Genomic DNA, 27,879 nt, shown 5'->3' with positions numbered 1-27,879 from the left:
CATGGCGTACTACTACAGAAGAAAGGTATTTACTAAAAAGTTAATTGCAAAATGTAGACAGCATGTATCTGCAAAAATCTACACACAACAGAGCTACTAAAGATAAAACACCTGTTGGACTTTCAACCTCATTGTCATCAAAAGCTGCATTTCCACAATTGCAGAATTTGACATTTCAAAAATAAATTTGCTTAATAAAAATAGAAAAAAAATAGAAAAACCAATGACAGTCCAGTGGTGGATCAACCCCAAAGATACTATTGACCCTTCGCACGTGACGTCACCACTTCAGACCTCTGCCCGCTCCGCCACGACGGATGTAAAAACAACCCATGTGCTCCTTTAAAGCCTGTCAAAAAGCAGACACCTATAGCCTAATATCGCTTTTATTTAGTTAATTTCATCTTAAAAATTGTCATAGGATGCTGTGCGATCGACTGCCAAAAACAGACAAGGAGACAAACCAAACTTGTCATTCACAACTTTTAATGAGGAAAGATAAGGCGGCGATGGATATCAGCTATCAATAATAAAGACTGTCAGCCCTCGGTGTGAACACTTTAAACACTTTTTGCTTTACATCCCAGTTTCCTTTTCGTTATTGCAACATACAGGTGCAGCAATAACAAAAAGGGGGTTTTGAACATGAACTGGTCAATGAGTTTTAAAAGTTAACCATGTTGTGATTTTCTCATTAGGTGCTAGGAAACTTGTGGTGGGATCTTTCAAACACAGAATGAAGAAGCAGAATTACAATATTTTCAATATTCTTTTCTTTTTACCATCAACTTGCCAGAGGACTACCGATAGAAATTAGCTTTTGTGGCTAAATCTAGCATATTTACATGGTTGTTTAAATGTACTCATGTTAATTAATATGCCCGGTCCTTTATGCAATAAATTCAAAAATACCCTCAAATGTGTTGCGAGTAGTTATGCTCTCTGCTTGCAATTCAGTCTTCAATTAACACCCAAGTCTGCATGTTCTCAGAGTTCACATTTCTTTCCATTTCTTGATCTTTGCAATGACACTATGAAACCGTGATATTTCTGCACAGGAACTGTGCTCATAATGTGGATGGTTTGATTTCATACTCAGTTTATTGTGTACTTTTGAGAATAAATACAACCTGCATGTACAAAACATGAACTGATCATTTCATCCATTAGCCCCCCAAATCAGAGACAAGCTAGATTAAGAACTCGGCTCCCTGCAGAACTGACCTTTTATATAACGTTCAAGTGCTGTTAATACTCCACAAAGAGGTTAGGCTGCAGGCCGGTTACAACGCTTCTGATTAACCCTGGTGGCTGACACAATGGGGCTTTTTTGTGGACGGATTAACAATTACTTCACAATGCCGGGGTAAACGAGCTGCTTTTCCGAAAACCAATTTGGCGACAAGGATCAACATTTGCAAAACATGAATTATTATTATGTGTAGTATGATGCAGCAACTAAAGCGTGCCGTAGGTCAACACAGTGAGAAATTCAGTCAGTGTGCCTCTGCAGTTACAGCAGTGTAGCGATAAACCACACTTTTGAATATCATTTGAATAGCTCAGTTAGAAGCGAGCAGGTCACTTCTCTGCATCTTTAACTAGGAAGAAGTGGCCTTGTGAAACGGCGACCAGGTACTGACCGAGTGACCAGTCCTAACTAATCGCTCACAGATGTATCTCCACAGGATGGAATCGGAAAAATTGTGTCAAACTCCTGAAGTGTTGATAAGACAAAACATTTCTTAATGCTACATTTACCATTTAAAGCGACAGTACAAGATGCTAAATAATTTGTGCTTACAAAAACACATTGAAATGCAAGTAAAACAAAAAATTCCTTAAAATGTCTAATGAACAATAGAGACCAGTAGATATGAACTTACACAGCACACGCTATCGAAGGAGTTACAATATTTGTTGTGATGAGTCTAGTACCACTTCAAAATAGAAATTGTTTTGCTTGTTGGTCTGATGTAATGTTATAATCTGAAATGTGTTTTTATGAGCTGTAAACAGAAATCATATTTCAATGAAACAAAGATCTGAAAACACTCATGAGTGGTGTTACTTTAAACAGCAAATCATTAGTGAACAGTTACTGAAATAAACTTTTCATTTACATAATAAATCTGACTTTGTAGTGCTATGAAAAACTAATTACCTCCTAAACCTAATAAGCATCTCTGGAAATTAGTCTTTTAGGATTCCTCGCCTTCTAAAGAGCTCCACTTTTGTCTTGTCTGTTAAAGGATTCTTCCAAACGTATCAAGCGTGAATGAATCTTTCTTAAACACATAGTCTCAAACATGTTTCAAATAAAATTGAAAAGATATTACAATTGTTTATTGAATTACACTGTTTAATTTAGTGTCACATTGTGGAGGTTATGCATAAATTGTCTTGTGTATTAAAGGTGCTTTGCAATGAAACTTGCCTTGCCTAATTTGACCAGGACATTCAAGACCGCTGACAAGAAGTAGTTGCTGAAGTAACCTACTTAAAAACAGGTTAACTTGTTTGAAATCGTTTAAAATTAAACACGTTTTTTTGTTGTCCTCTATTTAAACATTACTGACTTCACACGACTCGACTGTGCAACTGTGTTTAGATTTGCTGCCCCATAAAAACAGGTTACCTTCTGATTGCCATGTAGCACACCAGGCTACATTATTCAGGCACTAGCCTGCTGGGGCGGAGACTCCATCCTCACACGTTCAGTTAAACTTTAGTTAAAGAATCTAAAAAAAATTATAATGATTTTGTTAAAAACTTTCTGGTGCAGAATTGGTCAAAATTAGAGCTGAAATCTGGGAAGGATTTGTGTTTCTCTCCGATACGCAGGATGAAGTCGTCTCAGTTCCTGGAAAAATCCATGTGAGCTAAAAGCCTTTCTTCCGATGAGCAGCCACTCTGTGCTCGTCAACCACTGAGCAGCAGAAAATAACCATGTTAGAAACCACAACCAGACCACAATAAACAACTAACTTCAGTAAATTTAAAATGTGAAACATCTAAAAGCATCAGAAAAATAAGGAGAGCCACATTTAGAGTTCCAGGCAAGTATTGGTCCGTCTCGAGACCACAGCTTCTATTAGCCACCTAAAGTGAACTTTATTACTTTACTCAAACTTGTTGTTGTTTTTTTTAAATTAAATTTAGTTGCCAATTCATCACTAGTCAAAGAGTTCATGAAACAACAAATAATTTTGTCAATAAAGCTTTAGCAAATATTCCTCTGAGCCGAGTTCAATATCTCTTCTTTCCAAATTCATTAACATAAAACATAAATAACGTCTATATGATCAGATGTATTGTATTTGGTTCCCCATCAAACTGCTTTTAAATGACCAAAGTCCCAGACGAAGCTCAGCTTACAACACTTCCTGTTGCAATATGGCTAATTCATAACAATCAAGACTTTATTTTGTTTGTGAAATCTGGGTTTGCCCCAATAGAATTAAAGCACTTTACACAGATTACAATAATGTTTGGGGGAAAAAGGCATTATTGACTGTAGTTAATGCCAGTCTGTCTGTGTCAGTGTAATCTGCGGTCAGCTGCACTCAGATATCCACAGATACCCCCAGGTGTTGGAGAAAGAGCAAAACCACAGCTGGAATATTAGTCATTATGTTTATGACATTCAAACCAAATCAGAAAATTTTACACAACCAAACCACATTCACCATACCAATGAGGTGTATTTAAAACAAAACACAGTAAACATGCTAATGCTATCCTTGCACTTCATCAAACCACATGAAAACAGCAAGATGAGACTTTGTTAAAGTCAGCAGATGCATGAGCAGAGATAGTGCCCCAAAGTCCACTTTCTCTATCCTAATCATATATATTTTAAAACACAAAAAGTAAATAATTAAGGAGTGAATGAAAAATAATTAGCCAAATCAGTTGCCAAAGAATTTTACATTTAGAGTTATTCAACTTTCACAGATAGTTTTGAAACATGTCTGGTGAATAAGCAGAAAGAAACATATTGGTACCGATTGATGGGAAAAAAACATGGCCAATCACCAGATTACGATGCCCCTAAAACAATAAAGATTAGATTACTGATAGCAAATATTCTGACAGAATAGGAATAAACTTAAAGCCAACATTTTGACATTTCCTTTATCCTTTCAGAAATCATTCATAACCATGTTCAATATGTTTGTAATGTAATTAATGACTTACATCATTAATTTGGTACATTTAATGATGCAAGTCAGTTAAATATGTTGACATTTAATGACCAATGTTAGAGTAAATGTTTCTGTTTCTTATTGATATATTCAACTTGATTCTGTGTGTTGCAAATGAATTTTTAATCTCAGAAATTTGCAGAACGACAAAGTAGATGAGTATTTGCTTCATCTTTAATATGCCAAGGAGAAACTGTAGTGCTTTAAAGAAATAGAAAAAACTTTAACTTTGGTGCAAACCAACACTTCATTCCCCCTCATAACCCTCTCAAAAGAGAGTAATGCTCAGTTTACAATAAATAAAAACAATGAAAACTGAGTGCAGTTATGAGCATACATACACAGTACTTCATTGTGGATGACCCACACACTTTTAGGAGGTTCTGTAATAAACTAAGCAGGTATAAAGCAAATCTTTCCTTTCTAATCCAAGCAATATATTTGAAGGCAGGAGATCTCAAACCAGGTAATATCACATTACAGCCTTTAGAAAGTCACTATGGTTTCAAAATGAAAAAAATACCTAGAGTGGGCCTGACTGCTTTCTGACAAAACAAAGGTCTAAAGGTTATACTGGACCTTCACAGCATGAATGTGAGGTTTAAGGTCTATAACTATCGAACCAGCATGAATCGATCAATGCAGCTTTTCAGCTCTAAACACGTCTGAGGTTATCGGAGAACTCAAGCCATCCTGAAAAATCTAAGCGGTCCTAATGTAAAAGGGATACTTTTTGTGGAGTTTCTAAATGATTGCTTTGTCCGTTTTTAAAACAGCACGAGAGTCCAAAACTAAAAGAAAAGAAACAAAAAAATAAAATCCGTCAGAATGCCTTTAAAAAAAAAAACAAAAAAAGCCAAACAAATGTCATCATAGAGCAAACAAAACTGGCAGTAAATCTTAAACAATGAAAAACTCAGACATGAATTGTCCTTACCTCTGAATTTCTTGGGTGGGTTGTTGAGGTCCCCTGCATCTGGTTGTACGACACAGCGGTCGTCCACAAGCCTGAACACACGGATATTAATGTGAGCATATTTTCCAAGTTCAAAATGAGTGAGGGTATAAAGCTAAAAATACCTTTTAACCACTTTTTATGTTTTTCAATAACCAAATATTAGCGATAGACCGCAACACTGCAAGAATTGAATTATTATTTAAGCAATATCAGCACCACATTAAAGTTATGCAAAAGTTGCTAAGAAATGGGTCAAATAATATGACAGGAGTGTGAAATAGTTTCCTGCCCAAATTCCCAAAGCACCAGTCTGAGGACCAGTTCAGAAGGACAAAACACAGAAGCCAAAAGAATACATCGCTACGACCCCAGAGGATCCTCAAAGTCTATTTCTACACGTCTCTTCTGGTCAGGATTGTTGAAGAGCTAGAAATCAGAATCTGCTTGGTGTTAGTTTGTTTAGTTTCAGTGGCACTGAAATCTGCAAGTAGAGCTGGGCAACATTTTTTTATTTTTAAAGGTTTTGTTGGCTCTAGTGGCCTTTATTTGATAGTTTATTGACAGGAAAGTGGGTAATGACAGAAGGGGAAGAGGGGAAGAAGCAAAGGTAGCCAGGCCGGGAATCGAACCTGCGACAGCTGCGTCGAAGACTAAGGCCTCCATATGTGGGTAACCCCTGCGCCACCACAGCACATCCCCTGGGCAACACATTTTAAAATTTTCTTGATTAAATCTAATATTTTGGTTTTGTTACCCCATCTAAGAACTACCTTTATTTGACAAACGTGTTTTACAGCTTCTATTTATTTTGGCTTTGAACCGAGGTCAACTTCCAAAAAGAGTGACTGAGATAAAAGACAGTTTTTAAAGATATTCTCTGTCATTTGTACTTTTTTTTATTTAAGAAAAAATGTGAGGAAAAACATTTGTTAAAATCAGAACTCAAACAACAAAATATATATCAGATTTTACTTTTAAGCCGTATCGCCCAGCCACTCTGGCAAGATTGTATAAAATGCTGGTTTTCTTTAAACCTGGCAAAGATATAGAGCATATACAACATTAAAGTCTACTAATTTTTAATTAACAAGTGCATGCCTCTGCATGTATCATATGGATTTCTGTATTGTTTTTTTCCCCAGCAGATTTTCTTTTTTTTTTTAATCACATGCATGTTGCACTGGCTGATGGCGCTTCATTTCATTCTCTATGTGACAACAAAGTCTCCAGTCTATTCTAAATTAGCATTACTTCCTTTACAAATGAGATGGGATGCACATTATTTTTGCTGCATTGCTTATGAATGTTATTTGTTAGGAAAGGTTTTGAGCTTCTACAGCTGTGCTTTATGAGGACTATATTTTAATCACGATGCATTAACTGGAAAAAAAAGCAAATCAAAATTCACCAACAACAGTGAACAGAAAATTTATCAGGCTTAGATTCTGTGAAGTAACAATATGTATAACATCCTTTTTTTTCTTGCTTTTCTCCTAGCTCCAAAAAAAGAAAGAAGGCAAGTCAAAACCCATTAAGTGACCAAACCAAATGTTGAGATGGATTCTATTAGTTTCTCTCTTCCTTATTGGAAACCACACAGAATTGTGCATCTGAGAACCACAGAGATATCACATGACTGTTGGGTAATGATGCTGTCAAATCCAATGAAGACACACCCAACTTAACGCAATTATATTGATAATGGCATCATAATTGTTGCAAAGCTCCCCAGAAATTAAAAACAGACTCACTAACAACTCATAATTTAATCACCATGTTAGTGGAAAAGTAGAGTTTTTCCTTGTACACTTTTACATTTTAGAGACTGAATGATCTCTAATCATTAAGATTTATATTTATGGCACTTTTATTTGTATTCTTGAAGTTCAGAGGCTGCATCAGTCAACAGCACCGGATAGATTACTGGAAAAATAAATTTACCACTGGCAATTTGTGTTTTAAGTGCCTGACATTTACAGTGAATGTGACAGGTTCATAAAACGAGCGCCGACACATTCAGCTTTTAATGCATGGGAACACGTAGGTCACATTCAGAATGACTAAACAGTTTTTATGATGCAGAATAACGTTCGACAGGTTCAACTAAATGCCGGCTCACTGTAGAATAAATATAACATCAATATAAATATATATATGTCCCCATTCAAATCCATGTGAATTAATTCATGAAGAGAGCTCACATTCACAGCTGGTTGCTTTTCTACTTAAGTGAAATGGATTCTATTTAACGTAAGAATTGTAATTGTCTTTAGTCAGGTTCAGGTTTTAATTTTGACAGTTAATCTTTTAATATGTCCTGAAACCACAACGTTTCAGGACAGCTTCATCAAAGGGTTGTTTTCAGTCCAATTCCTTTTCCAAAAGAAACCAAGTAAGGACTGAAAAATGAAAAAATGCAAGACAACTGCTGCTGAGCTGTATTAAACATTTAATGTTATGATCCAATTAAATTTTACTTTTCAAATCCTTTACTTACTGCTGACTCATCATCACAAATGGAAATATTTACAAAGGACAAACTCAAAAACTAATTTCTGTCTATCTTTTACGTATTTATACAGTATTTAATTGCCGCCACACTGGGCATAGAAAGCCAGATTTAATCACTTTAAAAATAAAAAATTAACTTATCAGCAAGCAGGATGCAGGAAAGTGTTTCGAATCTATCAACTATACATGTATATAAAACCTAATTTGGTTATGTGTTCAAATTACTTCTTTAGTTGAGGCCTAAAATTAGTCATATCTCAGGCATGCGCAAGTTTAATGTAATATTTTAATTTTACCCAGCATGTTTCTTCTGGCTGGAAACAGTAGGGGCATTTTGGAAGGATAATGATTTCACTGATATTTCATAACAAAATATAAGTGAAATCATTCAAAAAAAAAAAAAAGATCAGCAAATATAAGAAGGCTTAGATTCCTGAAATTCCAAATAAAAAAACAAAAAATCTATTTCTATGAAGAATTTTTTTAATTTAATTTTCTAATAAAACATATATTAAAAGCAAAGCTGACACTATGTTTTTTCCCCTAGGAGGTGTCTCTCACTTTCTATCAGAAACTAGTGTTTCTGTTGAATGACAATTATTTTACATATAAATCTGAATAAATTAATAATTTTCGTGCTTAGCTGCACAATCTCCTGTAGCTGCTACATAACTCTGAGTAGTCTCCAAGGTTCAGTTGGTTCCAGACATCAAAGTTTTTCCAATGGAGACGAGTTTATCCTTCAGGCATCCTGAACGCCTATGGTGAGGCCTCTTCCTGTCTTACAGGTTCTGCTGACAGGCAAATCCATATGAACATGCAGAAACTGGAGCAATTGTTGTGTGCACCACAATGTTAGTCATTGATCCTACACTATATTGAGATGGGGTTTTTTTTTGGCTGTATTGAAGTTGGTTTATTTAGCAAAACTGCAATGGAAGCACTTTTTTCACATCACACGAGTTGCATGATCAACAACCAGATGTTGCCACTGGCGCAAACCACGAAGAAGAAGACGACAGGAAGTAGTTGAAGGATGATGGCGCAGCATGTTTTTCAATGACTTATCATGTGAACAAACTTTTTCAAGTGTGATTTTAATTGTGCTTATTTTGTGGAAACACCGCAATTGCAAAATTGTGCTTTTTCGACATTAGCAGAATATCAACAAGTTACATTTGTGATGGAAACGCAGCTACAGTTGAATAAAAAGGTGACTGACAGGGATTTTATCATGATAAATCATAAACGATGCAATAAATGCCCAACCTTAAAACCAAGCCTTTTTCCCCCACCAAAGTTACTTACTTAGCAACCACCTCCCCGTGTTGTGCTGTTTTTCTAAGTAGGGATGTTCTGATCCGATTCCAGGTATTGGCCTGCTAATTTGTGTTAATGTATTGTCTTAGACTGTCAGCCACACCTGCCGGGAGCGGCTGAATTTTGTATAGCCGACTTTTAACAATCAGTCTGTGACTCTGTGGACGGCTCCCAAAATAGTTTTACAGAATATTTGGATTATTTTTGAATGTTTTTGATTATCAGATATCTGGATATTCCCTAAAAAAACCAAGCATTTTTTGCACTTTACAAATCTATCAACTATACATGTATATAAATCAACAAAGACCAAATAAAGTTTGGTCTTTGTCATGGGATCCACCTCTGACCAGGCCACTTACAAGTAACAAAGTGAAGCAGCACAGAACTCCAGAAGGTTTTGTACACCCACAATTAACTGGAACGTCATTGAAATATGTTTCAAATCTAAGTACTCATGAGTCATAGACAAAATGAGTGTAAACATGGTATCTTTAGCGTAGGACTTCAGATCAAATGACTGTTAATGTAGGATAAAAACATAGCAGGAGTAAGAGTTGAGTTTACTGACGATTGTATTTTGTGTTGGCCATGTGGTGACTTGAAATTTTGCTTTAATATGTCAAGGTAATGTTCTGTCCTCATGATGCCATCATCATCCATTTTCTGGACTCTACCAGTCTATCCTGAACCAAAACATTCATTATAGCATGTTGCAGCGCCCTGAGTACTTCAGTCAGGATGACTGCTTACAAGGTTCCCTCTTTTTCTCCTACTGATGTAATGATGGTCATTACGGTCAACCCATTTTAACACCCCACAGAACTTTTGGTCGTTGTCCGAGAGTACATGCCTTCTTTCTCTCTGAGAGGCCTTTGAGCCCATGTCAGTGCAGGGTCTGTACAAGGTATTTTTCTTAGATTCTGGGATGGATATGTTTTCCACAACCCCATCTTTGATAACTGAAAGACAACAGATGGATGGAAGGACGGATCTTGTCAGGATATTTTTTACAAAGCTAACCAACCAAGCCTGGTCATTGCCTTCTGATGCAATTCTGCTCGAGTCTCACCTCCCTTCAGTGCTCTGTCTGGGATTTTTCCATTGATTTGAATTTCTCCGGTAGAATTTCGACCGGTCCAATCCACGAACGGAAGGAGAAGTTACGAATGACCTTGATTTTCTGCGCCTTTTTGTAGTTTAGCAATCCAAATATTAAATTCGCTTTAACAGCCATTTGGCTTGACTCTGCACTTTCTTCTCACTGCATTACATGTGTCATGGCCAAACATTAGCTACTGGGAAAAATTTTAAACTTAAACAGCATCCACACCTCCATGAAGCAATCTTTTCTCAGTAGCCAAGAGTCCAGACTTTAATGCGTTATATGTAAATATTTGGTTTGAACTGTACGTGGCAAAATGCTTACTGTTAAACTACATTTTAGCATGACGTAATAACTGTTTTATATAAGTTAGTAGATAAATACAATTAAAAGAATTTTTAAGGATACTCCAAAAAGCTGCATCCTTTTGCAACCCACTGACCATTGACCACTTCTGTAATGCTGAAAGAATTCACGTATCATCAACAAATGGATCCATTGTGTGTGATCAAAATGATGCAATAATGGGCCAAGGTCCAAAAGGGAACAGGTGTTTCAAGACTCCCTGTTATCCTGTGTCAAGGAGAATGCTGCTTCTGCTTTCTGCATCAAAGCTTAGGCCGCCAGGAGTGCACCAGGTGGATCCAGGTGTCTGTCAGGGGTCACATTCAGAGTTCTGACAGCACAAGCAAAATTGAATACAGAAACAATGCTGCTATTTTTAGCTACGCCCTTCATGCTTTCCTCTTTAAACACACAGCGCAGCAGCAGTGGGTGATCACAAGCACGAGAGCAGAGGACGTAAATTTAACAAATGAGAGATGTCTTGTTAGCGCTCATCAAAGCTGTGAACACGTTTGTTGCTATGGCGGTTGATGTAAAGCACCAAACTGTGAAAGAGCGTGGCTTCTGAAGTCTTGCAAACAACAGGGCCACGGCACGGCCACTTCTGAGTGGCAAATAAAATTGCTACACAGCAGGAAGAAAAAAAACAAAACAGACTGCCTGTCTTTCCTTAAGAAGGTGAAGGAGGACAATATGGATGCAGAATGCACGTTAGAGACAAATAAATTTGGATAAGAAGTAAGAAAGAAACTAGAGATATTGGAAATCACACTCTTCCCCTCTTCTTCCTTGTTGCTACTTCTGACCGGTAATTGCATGACACGGTTTGTTCTATTTTCATATAATGAGACGCACTTTTAACTCTGCGCCTACAATTAGGGCGGAGGGGAGATGCCAACTACCTACCTAAATGCCGCTCAGACACAGAGTAATCTAAGGGACGAAAAGGAACACAGCAGCAAGCCAATCTCGAATCTCAAAAATAAGAAAAAGAGGCATTACAAAGAAGAATTGCCACATAATTTTAAATAACCAGAATTTTAAGCACACTAACTTAATGGTTAGAGTGAATTCTTTGGTTAAGAGAAGCTGTCGCTAACCAAAACGTAATTCAAGCGCAGAAAAAAGAAGAAAATGTATTTGTGTTATTACTCGCATCGTGTGTCACTGGTTGCTTTACTATGGACAGTGCACAACACTGCCTAAGGTTTTATCTTTGGAGGAATCCTTACAGGTACTTTGTGAAATGAAGGAAGTGGAAAGTGGATGTAGTGATGTGTGAATGAAAGCTCTTACCCCAGAGTGCTGATAAATCCACTGGTGGAGCCCTCCGCATACAGGGAACAAATGTCCCCTATATGGAGGAAACTGGACATTTTGTCTGACATGGTCTCTCTGGGTTAATTCACCTACAAAAAAAATAATAATAATAAATCAGAAATGTTAAATGTACAGTGAAGAGTGCAATTACTTACAAACTATTTATTTGTAAATAGCACTCATGGAATAATAAATAATGATAATTACATATTGATGTACCAAATCAATCTTCCAGGACAAGACACTCTTGACTGAATGACTCCACCTACCCCCATGTTCATTTAACGCATTAAACTGAATAGTTCCACACTTTTTTCTTCAAAAACACAACAAATAGCACCTCTGATGCCTTTTTAGTAAAATGCAAATGCAGGTATAGACCCGTTTTGATGCGTCCCTTGAATTTCTGAGTGATTTTTAAAAACAGTACTGAAGCCATTAGAAAAAAAAAAAAATATGGAGACATTAATGATTTCCATAAATTGTAAATTTATGGAAATTTTACCCCCCCCCCCCCCCCAGAAAACCCAAATTTGGTATCAGAAGCTAAAACCATTTCTAAAATTTAGCTACATATACAATTCAGACAGCAGCTGTTTTGAGTCAGAATTAATTCTACACTAGTTAAAATAATTTTACTGAAAATGTTTTTGTATTTTGTTTCTCCGTGGCATCTACTATATTCAAAACAGTGGTCAAGGCAACAAAAATGGGACATAGTAAATATATTTTACATCCACCTGCTGGAAACTCTAGAGGGTAGATCTACTTTGCTTTTAAACAAGCTGCAAGGTATTAAAACAGGCACTGGACATCGTTCACAGAGTAATAACTAAAAGAGGAGGAACAAAGTGGTAGAGGCTTCATTAAAACCCTCAAGCTAAAACGAAGTCAACTGCTCAGTCAGGTTTGACACCCAGCAAAAAATAGCTTCAAGGGTTAGAAATTAGCCCTTACAGGAGTACAGCTGGGAAATAGAAAACTACTTTCTGTGTGCACTGTGTTATTGTCATCTGCGTGAAACCAGTTCATCCTAAATTTGGGTCACCACTCAGAAAGCTTCGAGCATAAAGCCAGCAGTAGTTATGCAGGTAAAATATTCTGTTTCATTTAAACAGTGCTCTTTGGTCAAAATAACTCGGCTTCAGTTTAAAATTACGAATAGCTTTGTGTTAATAAGCAGAACTCTAAGACACATTACACAATATAATAAACTAAAAGCACGTAAAACATGTAAACAGTTAACAGAAACTGCACGTCTTACGGTAAAGGTCACATTAACCCATATCCCGACGGCCCACTGAACTTCCTACACACATATAAACTTTGCATTCTGTTACGTACAAAACTACGTAAACGTGAGCGCATTTAAGAGCATGAGGAACAACGTTAAACCGCGGACAGGTAAACATAAACATAAGCCAGAGTACATTTTTCCCTCGGCTAATTTTTTTTTTATGCCGTTTTAGCGCACGAGCAGCAGCCAGCGACAGAAACAAATGAGCGCGTGGGCTACTTCCTCGACAGGGATGCTGTCATCTCTGTGGGAAAAAAAAAATATGAACAATGCGCGAGCTGGAAAACTACACACACAGAGAAGGAGTTCATACCTGGCAGGAATGAGAGAAGGCGTCAGAGGACAACGAGAGAAAAACGCGAGAAGTGGGTCAGCACGGGATAATTTCCACAGCGCTGTCCTCGGTTAAGTCCATGGCAGTGAAACTCCAGGTAGGCAAGAGTCGCATGAGCGGCGTTATCTCCGACAGCTCAATGCGTCCTCGGCAACAATCCTCTTCTTACCTCCTCCACATGTCACCACGGGAACGCCCATTCAGTTACTATTTATATTCGGCAGAGCTTGCTGGGTACTGTAGTTCTTAATCTGAAGCTTCACTTTGACACAAAACAATATTTTGGCATTGCAAAAATCCCTTCGGTCTTCTGACATTTCTGAACCGAACATTTATGGCCGCTTTTCAACTCAGAAAGATTATTGACACTGTCTTAAATCTGTTTAGATTTTTTTTTTTAAAAAGAAAGAAAGAGAAATTAAAGAAAAAGTTTATATTTTCTTGTTTCTTATCATATTTATTTTTATTATTAATCAAATGTACTCAAATTGAAATTTTTTGACATTTTTAAAATCTTTTCATGTAGAGATCCCACTGCAGCTACACATTTTATCCTTGTAAATCTTTAGCAGGTGTGCCAGCAAATACAGAAAGCATAATTTGTCTCAAATACCTAGATAGGTGGATGTGTCAGTGGACTTTATATCATGTATGTAATGTCAGAACCAGAAGCCCACCGTCTCATGAATAGGGACTCAAGCTGTGCGTGTGAAAGAGACAAGATAAAGACGATCGTGTAGGGAGTATTCCTGTCAGAAACACTGACTCAGACACTGGCAGTCAGGAATGGATTTCTGAATCAGGTAAGTTATGTTGCCCTCAGAGATATTTAATTAATAAATGAATAACTCTGAAAAAATATATGTAATTAGACATTTGATTTTAAAGGGGAAGTATTTTGTAAAATTGACCTTTTTGAGCTTTACATTCTGCTATTATGTTATTCCCACACCAAAAACATACCTGGAGTGTTGCTTGATTCTTTCATTGTTGTGACGATTAGCTGAAGGCGGAGTTTCAGAAAGAGCAGGAGCTTCTTAAAGAGACAGAGGTCCAATTTCAAGGTGTTAAATTACGACATCAAATTCAAATTTCCTTTAAGTCAGCATTTTTATAACAATTGAAGGTGACATAGTTAATTGATTGAGCCATAAAATGGCATCAGGTGCCTGGAAAATACATAATACCGCCCTTTTAAAAACATTTATTTGCTGTGTGCCAGAAGCCCATTAAAATGCTGTTTACATCGTTTTAAACTGTGTGATTGTGAGCGTGAGAATAAAAATAGCAGTAGGTATTTTGTTCTATATAACACAGTAGGAGTGGAACCGGTAAACCTTTTATGGATGCAAACTCGACTAAAAACCACCTGTTTAGGATTGTATTTGAAACATAATCAATTACAAATTTATTGATGGAACCTGACTTAATGTCATGTTTTGATTGTTGATTCTAGGTTGCATTGTGTTTCTGTGTTTGATACGATGTAAAGCACTTTGAAATGCCTTGCTGCTGAAATGTGTGACACAAATAAAATTTGATTGATTGATTGATTGATAGATTGATTGTTAAATGTCAAAAACCATTCATCCAAAGTAGGCGTGGCATATTTAATTAGACGAGCGGGAAAAGACTCAGGATTCTACTGAAACAGTCAAAAGTACACCAATAAACTGTATGTGAAAATACCAAGATATATATATATATATATATTCCCACACCAAAAACATATATATAACATAGCATAAGAGCTTCATCATCCATAATCACCCATGATTACAATATGAATGAAAACTGAGTGGCACCCGGGAAGAAAGAAGCACTTTCCTCCCTCAAATGGGCTCAATTGCATTCATCAGACCCACTAATTAGCTCTTAATGTAGTTTCTTAGCTGCAGGATCCAGAGAGATGGTAAGAATGGAGTATTTGAAAAATGATAAGTAACCATGATCATAAAAGATGGCCTATTTCCACCTTCCACATATGTGTTTTTTTTTTTTTTTTTTTTAATTGTGCACTCTCTTTGAGATGTTAATACCTGCCAAGTGTTCCCGTTCAGAACAACCTTCAGTAGTGGACACTGTGTGTTTTAAAGGTCTCCTGGTGCAGACATAAAAACACAGGGCCAGAATGAACCAGTGGAAAACAATAAATATGCAGGTAACAACACTGTCAGTGATGCCAGATAATCAGTCGTCAGTATCCATGTCCTACAAAAACACAGCCTCTTGTTGAATCCACAGTCAATAATTCCTTAATACTGATGAGAAAGTGCTAGCTATAAGTGACATAATCTGACTTACGCAGAAATACACAGCTTGGTCACAGGAGGGTCTTGGTGCTGTCAATCATACTTGTGCACATACTGCTCTGTGCTGCGGTATAGCTTCATCCCGTCAGCAGAGCTTGTCATGAATGCAGAGGCTAGTTAGCATAGCCACCAATGAGTGGATAAATGGTTTTTCTGGAAAGTAAGTTGTTTCTCCGCCATTAGCACATTGGGCCCTGCAAACTGGAGTATGATTGACAACGCTAAGAACTTCCTCCTGGCTTTGATTGGTTATTTTTGACCGATAGCGGTGCATTTCTTCAGACGGCAATAGTAGCACAGAAAGGAGGTGTTTGATTTTTTTTTCACAGATATTCTGTCTTATAACATACTGTCACAACATATTGACAGTTTTAACAAATACGTTAAAAAAAACGTCTTCTTTTTTTGAATAAAAGCTACATACCAAGAAATTATTGACTTAAAACAAGCTCCTATTTTTTGCTTAAAAGTCACAAGTTAGTTTTTCAAGTGTACTAAGATATTTGCACTAGAAACTAAACAACAAAATTTTTGGTAAGATTTTCCTTTTCTTTTTTTTTTGCAGCGTTGCACTGATGCCTGAGAAAAATAGTTTCTTGGATTCTGTTGTACAAGAACAAACAACTGCATTAATCAGTTGCTTAAATGTAACAGCTGGGCTAAGTTTTTCTGTCTTGGGCTTGTGAGCAGTGGTTGGCCTGTCCAGTATCTGCGCTGCTGGTAAGTCTAGACTCCCCTCTGGGTCTGAAAAAGAAAAAGAAAATGGATTGATCAGTAGAGGACATTGGAACCATATTTCCAACAAGCTTTTGTATTAGAAAAACAGATAATGCTCCTCCCGTTGTTGAAAGAAGGCTGGAAAACAGATGCTTTGTTTCTGCACATCAACACCTGTTGCTCTAAATGGGACGTGTAATGTCATAATATCACGCAAACCTTTTTTATTTCCAGACTTAGGCTCAAACTGACATGAAGTGAAGTTGAATACAGATTATTTAGTACTCAGTTGTCATGGATACACTTCTCAGACGATAAGGCTTCCACACAGAGTAAAGAGGATTAAAACTGGACATTGCTGCTGCTGTGTTTGATAAAAGCAATAGTGTAGATGTGAAACTTGGTTTGAGGTTCCAGGAGCCTGCTGTGGTCTTTCCTCTCAGGGTATTATGATCAGCGTTTTATTCCAGTGGCCCACCATAACCCGATGTCTGCTGTCTCCCAGCATGAAGCATGAGTAAAAGAGAAGCAGCGCCTCATATGAAGAGAGGAGTGTGAAAACGGATTGATTTCCTTTTTACCGCAAGGGCTTATGAACATGAGCACAAACATAGTGGGAGGCAGCAACGGCGCGTCCTGAGTGGTCGTCCGACATAAAAGTGACACGGAAAGCTGCTTCCGTCAAACAACGCCACATCTGCATGTTCAGGACGTTAAGGAGACAGTGGGATGACAGAATGCTGTAACCATCTGTGTAGGAGAGCGGGCCGAGAGTCATCCTCGCGTACGGTCCAGAGTTAGCGGGCCGAGGCCCTTCCCTTGGCAGCTCTGTGTGGGCAAAACAGTTGAATCTTTGAGGCATAGATGGTTTTCAGTGTGGGCCAGTTTGTGCAAAGCCAATCTTTTTGTGTAAATATTGCCCGAATCATGATTCGCTGGACACTCTATATTAAGTCTGAGCTTGTGAAGAGGAGACATGGAGGGTTCTGTCGTTCTCTGAGAGCAATTGTAAAACTAAAAACTAAAGACATGCCCCAAATGTATGGCATTTGGGGCAAACGCCATACGTAGACAATATGTATGGTAAAAACCATACGTATTAGCAATTATAAGCCAAGCTGTGATACTCGTAGAACTTCTTTTACTTTCCTATTTGCAGCATGGCTTTCTTTAAATGTAATAAACACAACTGGAGGAAAGAATCACAGTGCTTTACAAAAGCTTTTGTACCTCTTGAACGCGTCACATCTGGTCATGATGATACACCCACAAACTTCAATGGATCTTAGTGGAAATTTATCTGACCAACACAATGGTGAACGTAATTGTGAAGTGGAAAGACAATGATTTATAGTTTCAAAAGTTTCCCCACTCTTCATTCTGATGTCACTAAATAAAGTCTTAGTATGAATATAACTGTGAAGACCTTAGAGTGGACTGGTAAAAACCAATCCCTTGTTCTACACTTTGCTTCATTCAGAGCGTCTAAACTCTTGGCTAATGAGAAACGATTGCTTCCTGGAGGTGTGGACTCTGTTGAAGTTTTAAATTTCACCCAATCGCTAATGTTTAGCGATGGCGTATGTAATGCACCAGTACGACGCTATGAAGCTTACCGGAAGTTACCTGCACTGTGAACAACCATCTCCAACAGCAAAGAGAGAAGTGCAGAGCCAAAATGCAGAGGATGCAAAAATGTATTCAATATTTGGAAGAGTGGCCAACGCAGACTGGACGGCTTCGATCGCTTCCTCTCCTGTCATTGCTATAACTACAGGCAGACTACAATTCTAAAACAGCGCAGAAAATCGACGTCATCGTTCACAATTTCTGCTTCTGTTCGCCGGTTAGAATTTCAACCGGAGAAATTGAGTTCATTGGGAAAAATGCCACACAGAGCACTAAAGGGGGAGCAGGGCCGAGCAGATTGAGTAGGAAGGCAATGACCTGGCTAACCTTAGAGGTTTCTTGGAAAACATTAGAGAATGAACTGTGTCATGAACACCGATGAACACAAAACAGAAAGATAATGGCACACAAGAAACCTGTCAAACATGACTGTCCACCTAACCGGAGAGGCTGCCAAGAAGAGGAGCAATCAAGAGGCCCATGTTAATGCCAGAGAAGCTAAGGAGATTCACTGCTCTAATGGGACAATCTGTTACCAGAAAAATAGTCAGGCCGGCACTCCCTCAAGCTCCTTCAAAAAAAAAGAGTGGAAAAAAAATTTAAAAGTCCAAAGAAAGTCAGAAGGGGACTAATTTCAAGTTTTTACAGAGGGGGAACACAGCAGATATGTGGAAGTAGCTGCTCTGGTCTGATGTTACACTGAACACAACATCCTCATGGTGAAACATGGTGTTGGCCGAATCATTATGTGGGGATGCTTTTCTTTAGCAGGGACAGAGTGGCTAGGCAGACGGCTGTGGAGAAATACCTTTGCAATATGTATGTAATTATTTATACCATTTACAAATAGGCAGGAAAATGACAAAAACATTCAGCTAGAAGTGGTTTAAGTGTTAGAATGGACTAGTCAATGTCCAGAAAAAAAAAATCAAGCTGAGAATCCATGAGAAGACTTGAAATTGGGCGTTGTCCATGCAATCTGACTGGAAAAGTTTAAGGACTATGAAAACGTTAAAAGCTGTGGAAATAAAAGTTTTTTATTGCTTGAGGAACATGAAATCTTTCAAAGTGATGTAAAAGACAAATTACACTTTTTTACACTAGATCTCATAGCTTTCCTCAGTAGCATGACATCACACCTTAGACCAACATCTAATCTAGACCAACATCAATTTATGCACTCACACACAAATAGTGTGAGATATGTCAACTGATATTCCCTCTAGCCTAAAACTTTGTGGAGGAAAAGTCTATTCAACCTGCTGTATTGTCCTTTACTGTCATCCAATCCTAATCATCTTTGCTAAACAGGCAGAGGGAAAAGAAACAGATTTACCACCATGAATGGGAAATTACTTTGTTTTATATCCAAGTCCCTAAAAAAAAGGGACATGTTCTTGCCTTCATGGCATCAGACAATCCAGCATGAGGTAGCATGATGTACCTCTCTAAAAATAAAATACAATTATGCTGGTTTAATGGCCTCCATGTTCCCAGTGGAAATAGTCTGATTAGAGCAGCTGCAGAGATATTCTAATTAGGCCTTCTGATTTTTATCGCAGAACTTTGAAAAATAAGTTGGATTTGGCTGCATTTAAGCTGAAGCCAGACGTTTGCCAGAGAGTTTCGAGAGGGAATGTTTCTTTCTGGTGATGTGATTGCTGCAGGTGTGCGCGTCTTTCCTTCATTTCCTGGCACAGATGTTTACATAAATGGACAAATTCAGCTCGTCTCCTCCTCGTAAACATGTCCGCAGAGCGTAGGTTCACTTCACCACGTCCCCTTGGTTACGGCATAATCAGTGTGACAGATCATGCCAAGAGGGACTGTGTGCGTGTCTGGATAGGGGGGACAGGTGTCGGATGTGTGCCGGCAGACACGAGTGGGAATGTTTTGACACAGTTGCCCATCAAGAAACTAATTTTTTTTTTGTTGTTGTTGTTGGAGCTGATTTTGTTGAGGTGGAGGCAGTGGCCTTAAGTCATCTGTGTAACCTGGAGTCCAACAAGTTCGATAAGCTGCTTTAACAGCGGATAATCCAAAAGGATCAGTGAGAAGAAAGCTCTCTCACTACATGCAGTTAGGAGCATTGTTACCTTAATTAGTCTGTTTTGACATTTTTAAAAATACTTCACTGTTCTACTTTATGTATTTATTTCACACATTTTCTTATCCTGTGATGTGTTAGCTCAAATGGTAACAGGAGTGCGGTAAATACAATGTACAGCATAAAGTGGCAAATGTTTTAATCAGTTTGGTTTAATAACTGTGTGCCAGATTAATGATTTAGCTGAGTTTAGCTTAGCTCAGCTAACTTAAGTTTAGCTCAGCTTAGTTTACTTTAGCATAGCTTAGCTACAACCCATATTTAGCTGTAGGAATGCTTCCATTATTCTTATACCACATGATTTACACCACTAAGACTAAAACATTTTTATTAAAAAGAATTATACAGTTTTTCTATAAATAAAATTTTTTACATTTTTATTAAAACAAAAGACATGGAAGACAACATGGAAGAATGTCACTTTAGGCTAAACACAATTAACTGTAGAGTCATATATTCAATTTACAACCAGGAACTTACATTAACAAAATTTGCACAAGACCCAAAAAAGGGAACATTATTTTGGTCCAATTCCACCAACAGAACCCAGAACTGATTACACGTAGTCCTGTGGAAAAATAAAAAAAGAAGTAACTTAAATAGAACCATTCTGACAACACGAAGTCGGCAAAACGTTTTAAATAGCCACATTCTCCTCCAATCTGAAGAAATTGAAGAACGGGTGAGAAAATCAATGACGTGCATCAGTTTGGAAACCATAGAAAACATGGACCAGTGGTGAACCTTCTCATATATCACCGGCATATCATAACTCCTGCAAGAGAACATCAACATTCCCTTCCCTCAGCTGAGATTAGGGCTCATTATTCATAAGAAAGAGGATGGGAAAAATAGCATCCAGAGGAGAGTCTTAAAGCATCCTATTGCTTCTAACATAGGGCTTAAACATTAATGAAATGGTAAACGGACTGAATTTATATTGAACTTTTGTAGTTATGCTGACCACTAAAGCACTTTACACTAGAGCTACATTCATCAATCGCACTCAAACAGTCAGACACCAATATGCAGATCAGCAGGCAATTTGGGGCTAAGTGCTTCACCAAGGAAAACATAAATCAAGATGACAATTTCCAGATTACAAGATGATTTCTCTCCACAGAGCCAGAAGGACATCTTAAAAGTCAAACATGGGGCTTGTTGTTATGGTCTGGGTTGGTTCAGGGCCTGGACGACTTTGATTTAATTTGAGAAAGTATTGAATTCTGCTCTCTATTCCAGAACGTCCAAAAAGGAAAATCCCTGCCCATCACCCGGCGAAACTAAAGCGTTTTTGGTCATGTAGAAATGCACTTGCAATGATTTCTTAATGATTCAGAAAGTTTTGAAGTTAAAGTCAGGCATTAAATCCAACTGACAAGCTGAAGCTGAATTACAACAATTATTTGAAGAAGCATGTGTCAAAATAGGGAGAGATTATATCTTCACAAAGGACCAGATTGGTTTTCGATTGATAGCCCGCTCCCCCTGTAATAATTAAAATAATCATTTCAAAACAGCATTTTATATTTAACTCAGGTCATTTTTGTCCGGTATTAACACCTTTTTGACAATGTGAAACCCACTTCTTCACACCACTGTATCTAAACTCTCACATGTGGAAGAAACGATCAGCGTGAAAAGCAGCCTGTGAAGGCGGGCGCCTCCTGCACTCCAGAACTTCCTGCTGGGCCCAGTGCAGGTGTCCTGGGCCAAATTTAACTTAACATCTGTGATGGGAGGAGTCAGTGTGAGAAACCCTTTTCACACCATCCTCTCTTAGCAGAGATGAGGCACAGCGCTCTACGGCTTACCCCATGGAGGGGAAAAAAACCAAACACAAATTCAGTGGAGTGCTTCATGGACTGATGATTCTGTATTAGCTGACCAAAAAAACCCTAAAATAAATCAACAAAAGTGGGGCAAATGTTTCAACTGGAACGTGTAAAATGTCTTCGCCAGCCGAGACCCTGAAAATAAGCCTTCAGTTTTTTTTTTTCTTTTTTTAATTTGGCTGCAGGATTCAAGGCAAGGACATCTGCTCCCTCATCAGAGACATGCTCCAGTTCAGAACAAATCGACTGCCAGTAGTAATTTCTCCGCTGGTCACTCACCCCGAAATAGTCAGGGCCCTTTATCAATGTGACACATAATCAAGCTGCATCTTGTCATCTCTACCCCTTTGAAACGTAGTTTGAAAAGACATACTGGCAAAGTTTGATTAAGCCCAATCAATTAATATTTAACCATACAATACGATCATTTCATGTGATGCATTAATTGCTTTTTTTTTATTTGTGCGGCCATTCCTGGATTTCAGTTCTTACAGCTCCAAGCAAATTCAGTTAGGTTTATAATTTATTACATTTAATCCGGTACCATCAGAAGCCACCTTATTAATGAACAGAGTTGGTGTAATTTCATGTCAGTCGAAATCCAGCTGTAATCTGAAGACTCTAAAGATTCGTAAAGAGAACTTCAGTGAGCAAACAGCATCATAAAAACAAAACAAAACACACTGTATAAAACGTCGTGGAGAAAGTTAAAGTTGATGCTTATGTCTTTGGGCAGGAAAGATCTCCTGTAACAGTCTGTATTCCAGCAAGTCTGATGAAGTCTCTGACTGAAGACATTATAGTTGTGTAAAAGTCTCATAAGGAGGATGCTCAGCGTTGTCCATTGTGTTCTTTGTAGGCCTATTATGAAGAATGAACAACAATTTCAATCTTTAAACTGGTTGAACACATACAGCTGTACTGACTTAAATGCATACTACACAGATTTTTATGTATTTTTTAAAAACCAAATCATGAAAACAATTGTCCACTTCCCAATTACGCACTTCTATGTGTTGGTCTATTTCATTAAATTTCAATAAAAGACACACAAGGTTGTAGCTGCAATCTGGAAAAAAGTGTGGAAAAGTTCAAGGGTTTATGACTAAAAGGCTCTGGGCAGGTTTTCAAACCACAGTAAGTGTGGTTTAAAGGGAACACAGCAAAACGTGAGTACCTGTCACTTTTGGTATGAGAAGATTATATTGCGACAACTCCACCGAGTACCAACAATGAAAACATTTTCATTGAAAATGATATTTAGCAAAGGCCAGAGCAGAACCGCTGCGCCTCTCAAAATCCAATCACATCCTGACTAAAACACCCTCCTGCTCTGAACACGTTTCATTTTCCTTGTTCTCGTGTTGGATTTTGGGCAGGGGGGGGTACACAGGGAGTTTTGCAGGGAAGTTCACCTCCTGTGATTAAGTGCCGGTTGCTAGGTGACAGTGCTGGAGAGGAGCCGCTCTTGTTTGCAGCCGTTCTGCCGGGCAGATCTGAGATCGGCATTCGCGCGCCTCCCGAATCAGCCAGTCTCTGTCCAAATCACCTCCTGTACACACCGCCAGTTGTCATGGGGATTCCAGGGACATCTGACTGAAGAATGACATGAGTCATGGATTAAAAAGAAGAAGAAAAAAAAAGCTTTTCTTCTTACACTGATGTTTGAAATATTGAATTGAATTCATCCAAAGGCAAAAGGAAATATTCCTCATTTACAGGTGAATGAGGTTTATCACCAATGACATTTCTTCATTATAAGTAAATACAAATGAACAGAAGAGCTAAAAATGATCGGAATTATCCAACGATTGAATTAGGAGATGGAACTTACGTTTCAGTGTTAATTTTCTCCCATTTCCCTGCCCTACTTTCCTACAAGACCAGAGCATCAAGCTACACTTTTCCACATGAAGGTTGAACATTTCTGATTATTCTGATTGCACCCTATCAAATACCTTTGATTTGGCTGCAAATTGTATGCAACTCCTCTCATATATTTCTTCCATATTCATCTTTTTTGTCACACAAATGTTTCCATGAGGGCCTTATGTGGAAAAAGTAATTGCCCTTAGACCTAATGACTTGTTGAGCAACCCCGTTGGCGGCAATGAGCTTGTCAGAATGATGTGGAGGAATTGTGGCTCTGTCTCCCTTACAGAACTGCTTCATTTCAGCTGCGCTGGAGGATTTTTGATAATCAAGGTCATGCAGAAAATTTAAGGTCCGAAATCTTAAAATTTTCTTTTAGAGCTATTAAGAGTTGGACTTGTCTGTGTGCTTTGGGTCATTGCCTTGCGGCATAACCCAAGTGTGAAAGAAACCCTGAAATATTCTCAAGGTACTTTTTGTTACCTTCAAATAAACTAGAAAGTGATAAACTAGTCCCAGATCAAACTCAGATGGGAGGGAATTTACTGTAGGTCGACACCACAATTGCAGAATCCAGTCAACTCGCCACAGCGCTCCGATCGACAGAAGGTTTTCAGTGCCATCTCTCCGCCACCACCCTCCTCTCCACCCCAATGTGGCTGCAGCACTGGTCTCATTTCAGGATGAAACTTGGTCTCCATCCTAATTAACCCAAATGTGGATATTAATAAGATGAAAGCAGGTCTAGACTAGAAATGGGGCAGATTGAGAGGAGATGGTCCTGATTTCAGAATGGTCACGTTAACGCTAAAGTAGGACACCTTCGCCCCTCCTTTGCCGGGGGAATAAAGTTGGTTTCTATATAAACTTGTACTCCCACTCCCGCGGTCCTTTAAAAAAAACAAAAACAACGGTCCCACCTCTCGTGATCGAGCACCACGAGAAGCAGTGAAAATATGGAAGGAAATGGGAAAATACACATCACAACGATAAATGTTGAACCAATAGACACATAAATATCTACAGCTAACAGGAATTTCTGCCTTCTAATTTGCGTAAGCCTTTGTGTCTGTCTAAAGAAACCTATTAAACACCAGTCCTTGTGGTGTGAAAAATGGAAGGAGACAGACTGCAAGTCTGTTGGGACACAACCAATATTTATTTGTGGAAATAAATATTCCATGACAGGTGAAAAGGGTTGAAATAACAACAGGTTTACTCCCTTAGATAAATAAAGCTTTTTTTAATATTATTATTATTATTCTTCCTTATCTTATTCAGATCTGTTTTTACAGCGAGTGGGAGGCAGCATTAAGACAGGGAGAGAATCAGAAGGGAACCAAACAGGAAACAGTGACGAGCGAAGCCATGACTCATCCAAACGATTGTGCTGGAAACTGCCGATGCGCCCTTGTCTTAATGAGCTGCTGAACTGACCGAGGGTTCAAGGAAACTCATCATGGACCAACTACTTTTTGTTTGTTTGTTTTTTTTACAGTTGAGTTAAAAACAACTTTATTTCAGCTCAGGATAGATAAATCGAGCGGAAGGAAGCGCGCGCAGTTCACGGAACCACAGTGGCACTGCTTCCTCTTCAGTCCGTCGCCGGATAGCGCCTCTACGGGCTTCTGGGCGCCATATCTTCCCGAGTAGTCAAACGTCAGTTCCTCCTGTGCGTGTATGCACCGTCTGGCGAACAGCGCCAGCCTCGGTATGGCAGAGTGAATGCGAACAGGAAGCATGTACAGGTTGGGTGTGCAGGAGTGGTTGAGGAAGCGGCCCACGTTTCCCGCCCGAGCGGGGTCCACGAACGTCTCTGTGACGGAGCCCGTCCCCGCGTGCTCCCTGACGGCAATGATGTAGTTGTTCTCCTCGGCTCTCTGGCTGAGCTGTCTGCGTTTAGCCTCTGCGAAAGAGATCACCTCCCCTGCGTATTCGCACACAAACGTCCCGCGAGGGATTTCTTCCGACGTTCGTACTCCCCAGCCCTTGCTCTTGGTGCGGCAGACCTCCAGCCTGAGCCGGAGCCCCCTCCCTACCACGCGGTTAGAGCAGGTGTCGCTGCAGGTACAAAGGGCATTGCACTCAAACACGGGGGAAGAGTAGCCGGACTCAGGTCCGTCGAGGTTCAGCAGCCTGCCTGTGTCATCATAGGCCTTGCCGGACGTTTGAAGGCAAGAGCAGGTCTCGGGGTGGCAGGAATGGGAAATACAGGAGCAACCTGGAAGGGTGACTTCACTTGGATCTACGGAGCATCCTGGGCCCTGAACGTTATCTGTGGAATACTGGAGAAAAACAGAAAACTACAGAAGCTGCACCAGATTCATAAAAAAAAATAAAAATTGGAAAAATATCCATATGACTTGAATAATTTCTGAATTTTTACATCCATAAACTTATGCTTTGTAGGGAGTTCTGTGTGATTAACACAATGTGGTGTATAAACGTAAAAGGGGTGGAAAAAGATACATCCTTCTGTGCTTATCACCAGTGGCCATTGGGTGAGAGGCAGGGTACACCCTGGACAGGTCACCAGCCTACCACAGGGCAAACAACCATGCGTACACAAACACACACACAGACACACACACACAAGGGAAGTTTAGAGAGTCCAATTAATCTAGCTGTCATGTTTTAGCCTGGAGTACCAGGGAAGAACCCCTGCATGCACAGGGAGAACATACAAACTCAACGCAGAAAGGTCGGGATTTGAACCCAGGACTTTCTTGCTTCAAGGCTACAATGCTACAACTGTACCACAATAACATGCTTCTTTGTAATAGCCTGTCACGTAAAATATGTGGATGTTTGTGGTTGAATACTTCTGCAAAGCACTCTACGTGTAAAAAGAGTGCAACTAGAAATAAAAATTCATGAAATTTATGAATTTTCATGTCAGTGAATAAGTCAAACAAGTTCATAGCTCAAAGATGTTACTGCTTATTTCTTAACAAAAGGTGTGCTAATGTTTCACATGCTTTTTCAGACAAGTGTCGAGGTCACTTTTAGGGATTGTAGGCAACAGGAAATAAAAAAGGAAATAAATCTGCAATACATCACTATTTAACATAATCGGTAGCTATAACTGTCATTCATTTGTAATCAGCTTACAGAATACGTAACCCTACCTGTGGGCATAATAAATCAGTCTACATCCTCCTACTAAGGTTGTAGAAAGGCAGTCATTGTTTGACTCGCTACAAGTTGTAGACAGGTTATGTTTGCAGTGATGATTTACTGACACCTGCTGGTGAAACAAGGCATTTCAGCTGATGGAGGCGAGGCTTCTCAGAGCAGATGGTTACAGTTTAAAAGGCATTTAATCTAATACCCACAAGGTATTATGCTTTATTACTCATAATAACAACAATAAAATAAAATAGAAATACCCCGGACTCAGTAAATGTCTACTTCATTCACAGACCAAGCAAATATTAAAACTATTTTAGTGTTCACAACAGCAGCTATAAACGTCAAGTTGTAAGCAATTTTGTTCCGGTTACGACACTTCCGAGAGCGAAAAACGGCAATTCTGCGCTTTCCTTGTCCTACCTCAAAGTAATAATTCAGTTACTGTTAGCCATCTTGGGTATTCATCTGCGGAAAAGGGTTCGGGTGTCATTACCTTGAATGTCGGACGTGTCAGAGCTTCACATAAAACAGGAACATCCTCCAAACCGCCGCTCAAATCCACACTGCGCTCCTCCGTCATGCTGTGGACCAGCTGTCTACCCGCAGCATGTCAACAACCTCCGAATCAAAACCAGAAGCGGCAGCTTCCGCTGATGAGGTTAACGACTATCTCCCCCTAGCGGTAAGTGGGAATCATTACATCCTGATAAGAGATGGCGAATGACGCCACCTTAAAAAAACAATACCTACTTTGTCTCAATAAAGAATTTTGACGTCACATCTGTAAGGTCAATTGAATAAAAAAAGTGTTTTGAGATGTCAGAATCTTATTCTACACCACGTATTTAAAATGGAAGCGGTTTAAATGTTTTGCTAA

General features: G+C 38.8%; 2 protein-coding genes across 6 annotated transcripts in view; both read right to left on the bottom strand.

Moving 5' to 3' along the window:
- Positions 1 to 13,586, bottom strand: part of itpr1 (inositol 1,4,5-trisphosphate receptor type 1) — a 111,952-nt gene extending 98,366 nt beyond the window's left edge. For all 5 annotated transcript variants that reach the window (XM_023353538.1, XM_023353540.1, XM_023353541.1 and 2 more), the window contains exons 1-3: positions 13,378 to 13,586; positions 11,744 to 11,856; positions 5,146 to 5,216 (exon numbers count right to left, since the gene is read on the bottom strand). In XM_023353538.1, the coding sequence (XP_023209306.1) occupies positions 5,146 to 5,216; positions 11,744 to 11,835 (163 nt within the window). In that variant the 5' untranslated portion in view covers positions 11,836 to 11,856; positions 13,378 to 13,586. The remainder of the gene's footprint in view (positions 1 to 5,145; positions 5,217 to 11,743; positions 11,857 to 13,377) is intronic.
- Positions 13,587 to 25,122: 11,536 nt separating this feature from the next.
- On the bottom strand, positions 25,123 to 27,609 carry LOC102227344 (histone-lysine N-methyltransferase SETMAR; the record flags this gene model as incomplete). Its single annotated transcript, XM_023324619.1, has 2 exons — positions 25,123 to 26,155; positions 27,496 to 27,609. Coding segments are annotated over 2 exons (879 nt in total), but the record flags the coding sequence as incomplete, so codon positions are not given.
- Between the last annotated feature and the right edge of the window lie 270 nt (positions 27,610 to 27,879).

This window comes from Xiphophorus maculatus, chromosome 20, assembly GCF_002775205.1.
Source record: "Xiphophorus maculatus strain JP 163 A chromosome 20, X_maculatus-5.0-male, whole genome shotgun sequence".
Lineage (NCBI taxonomy): Eukaryota > Metazoa > Chordata > Actinopteri > Cyprinodontiformes > Poeciliidae > Xiphophorus > Xiphophorus maculatus.
This window is presented reverse-complemented; position numbering and strand designations above follow the sequence as displayed.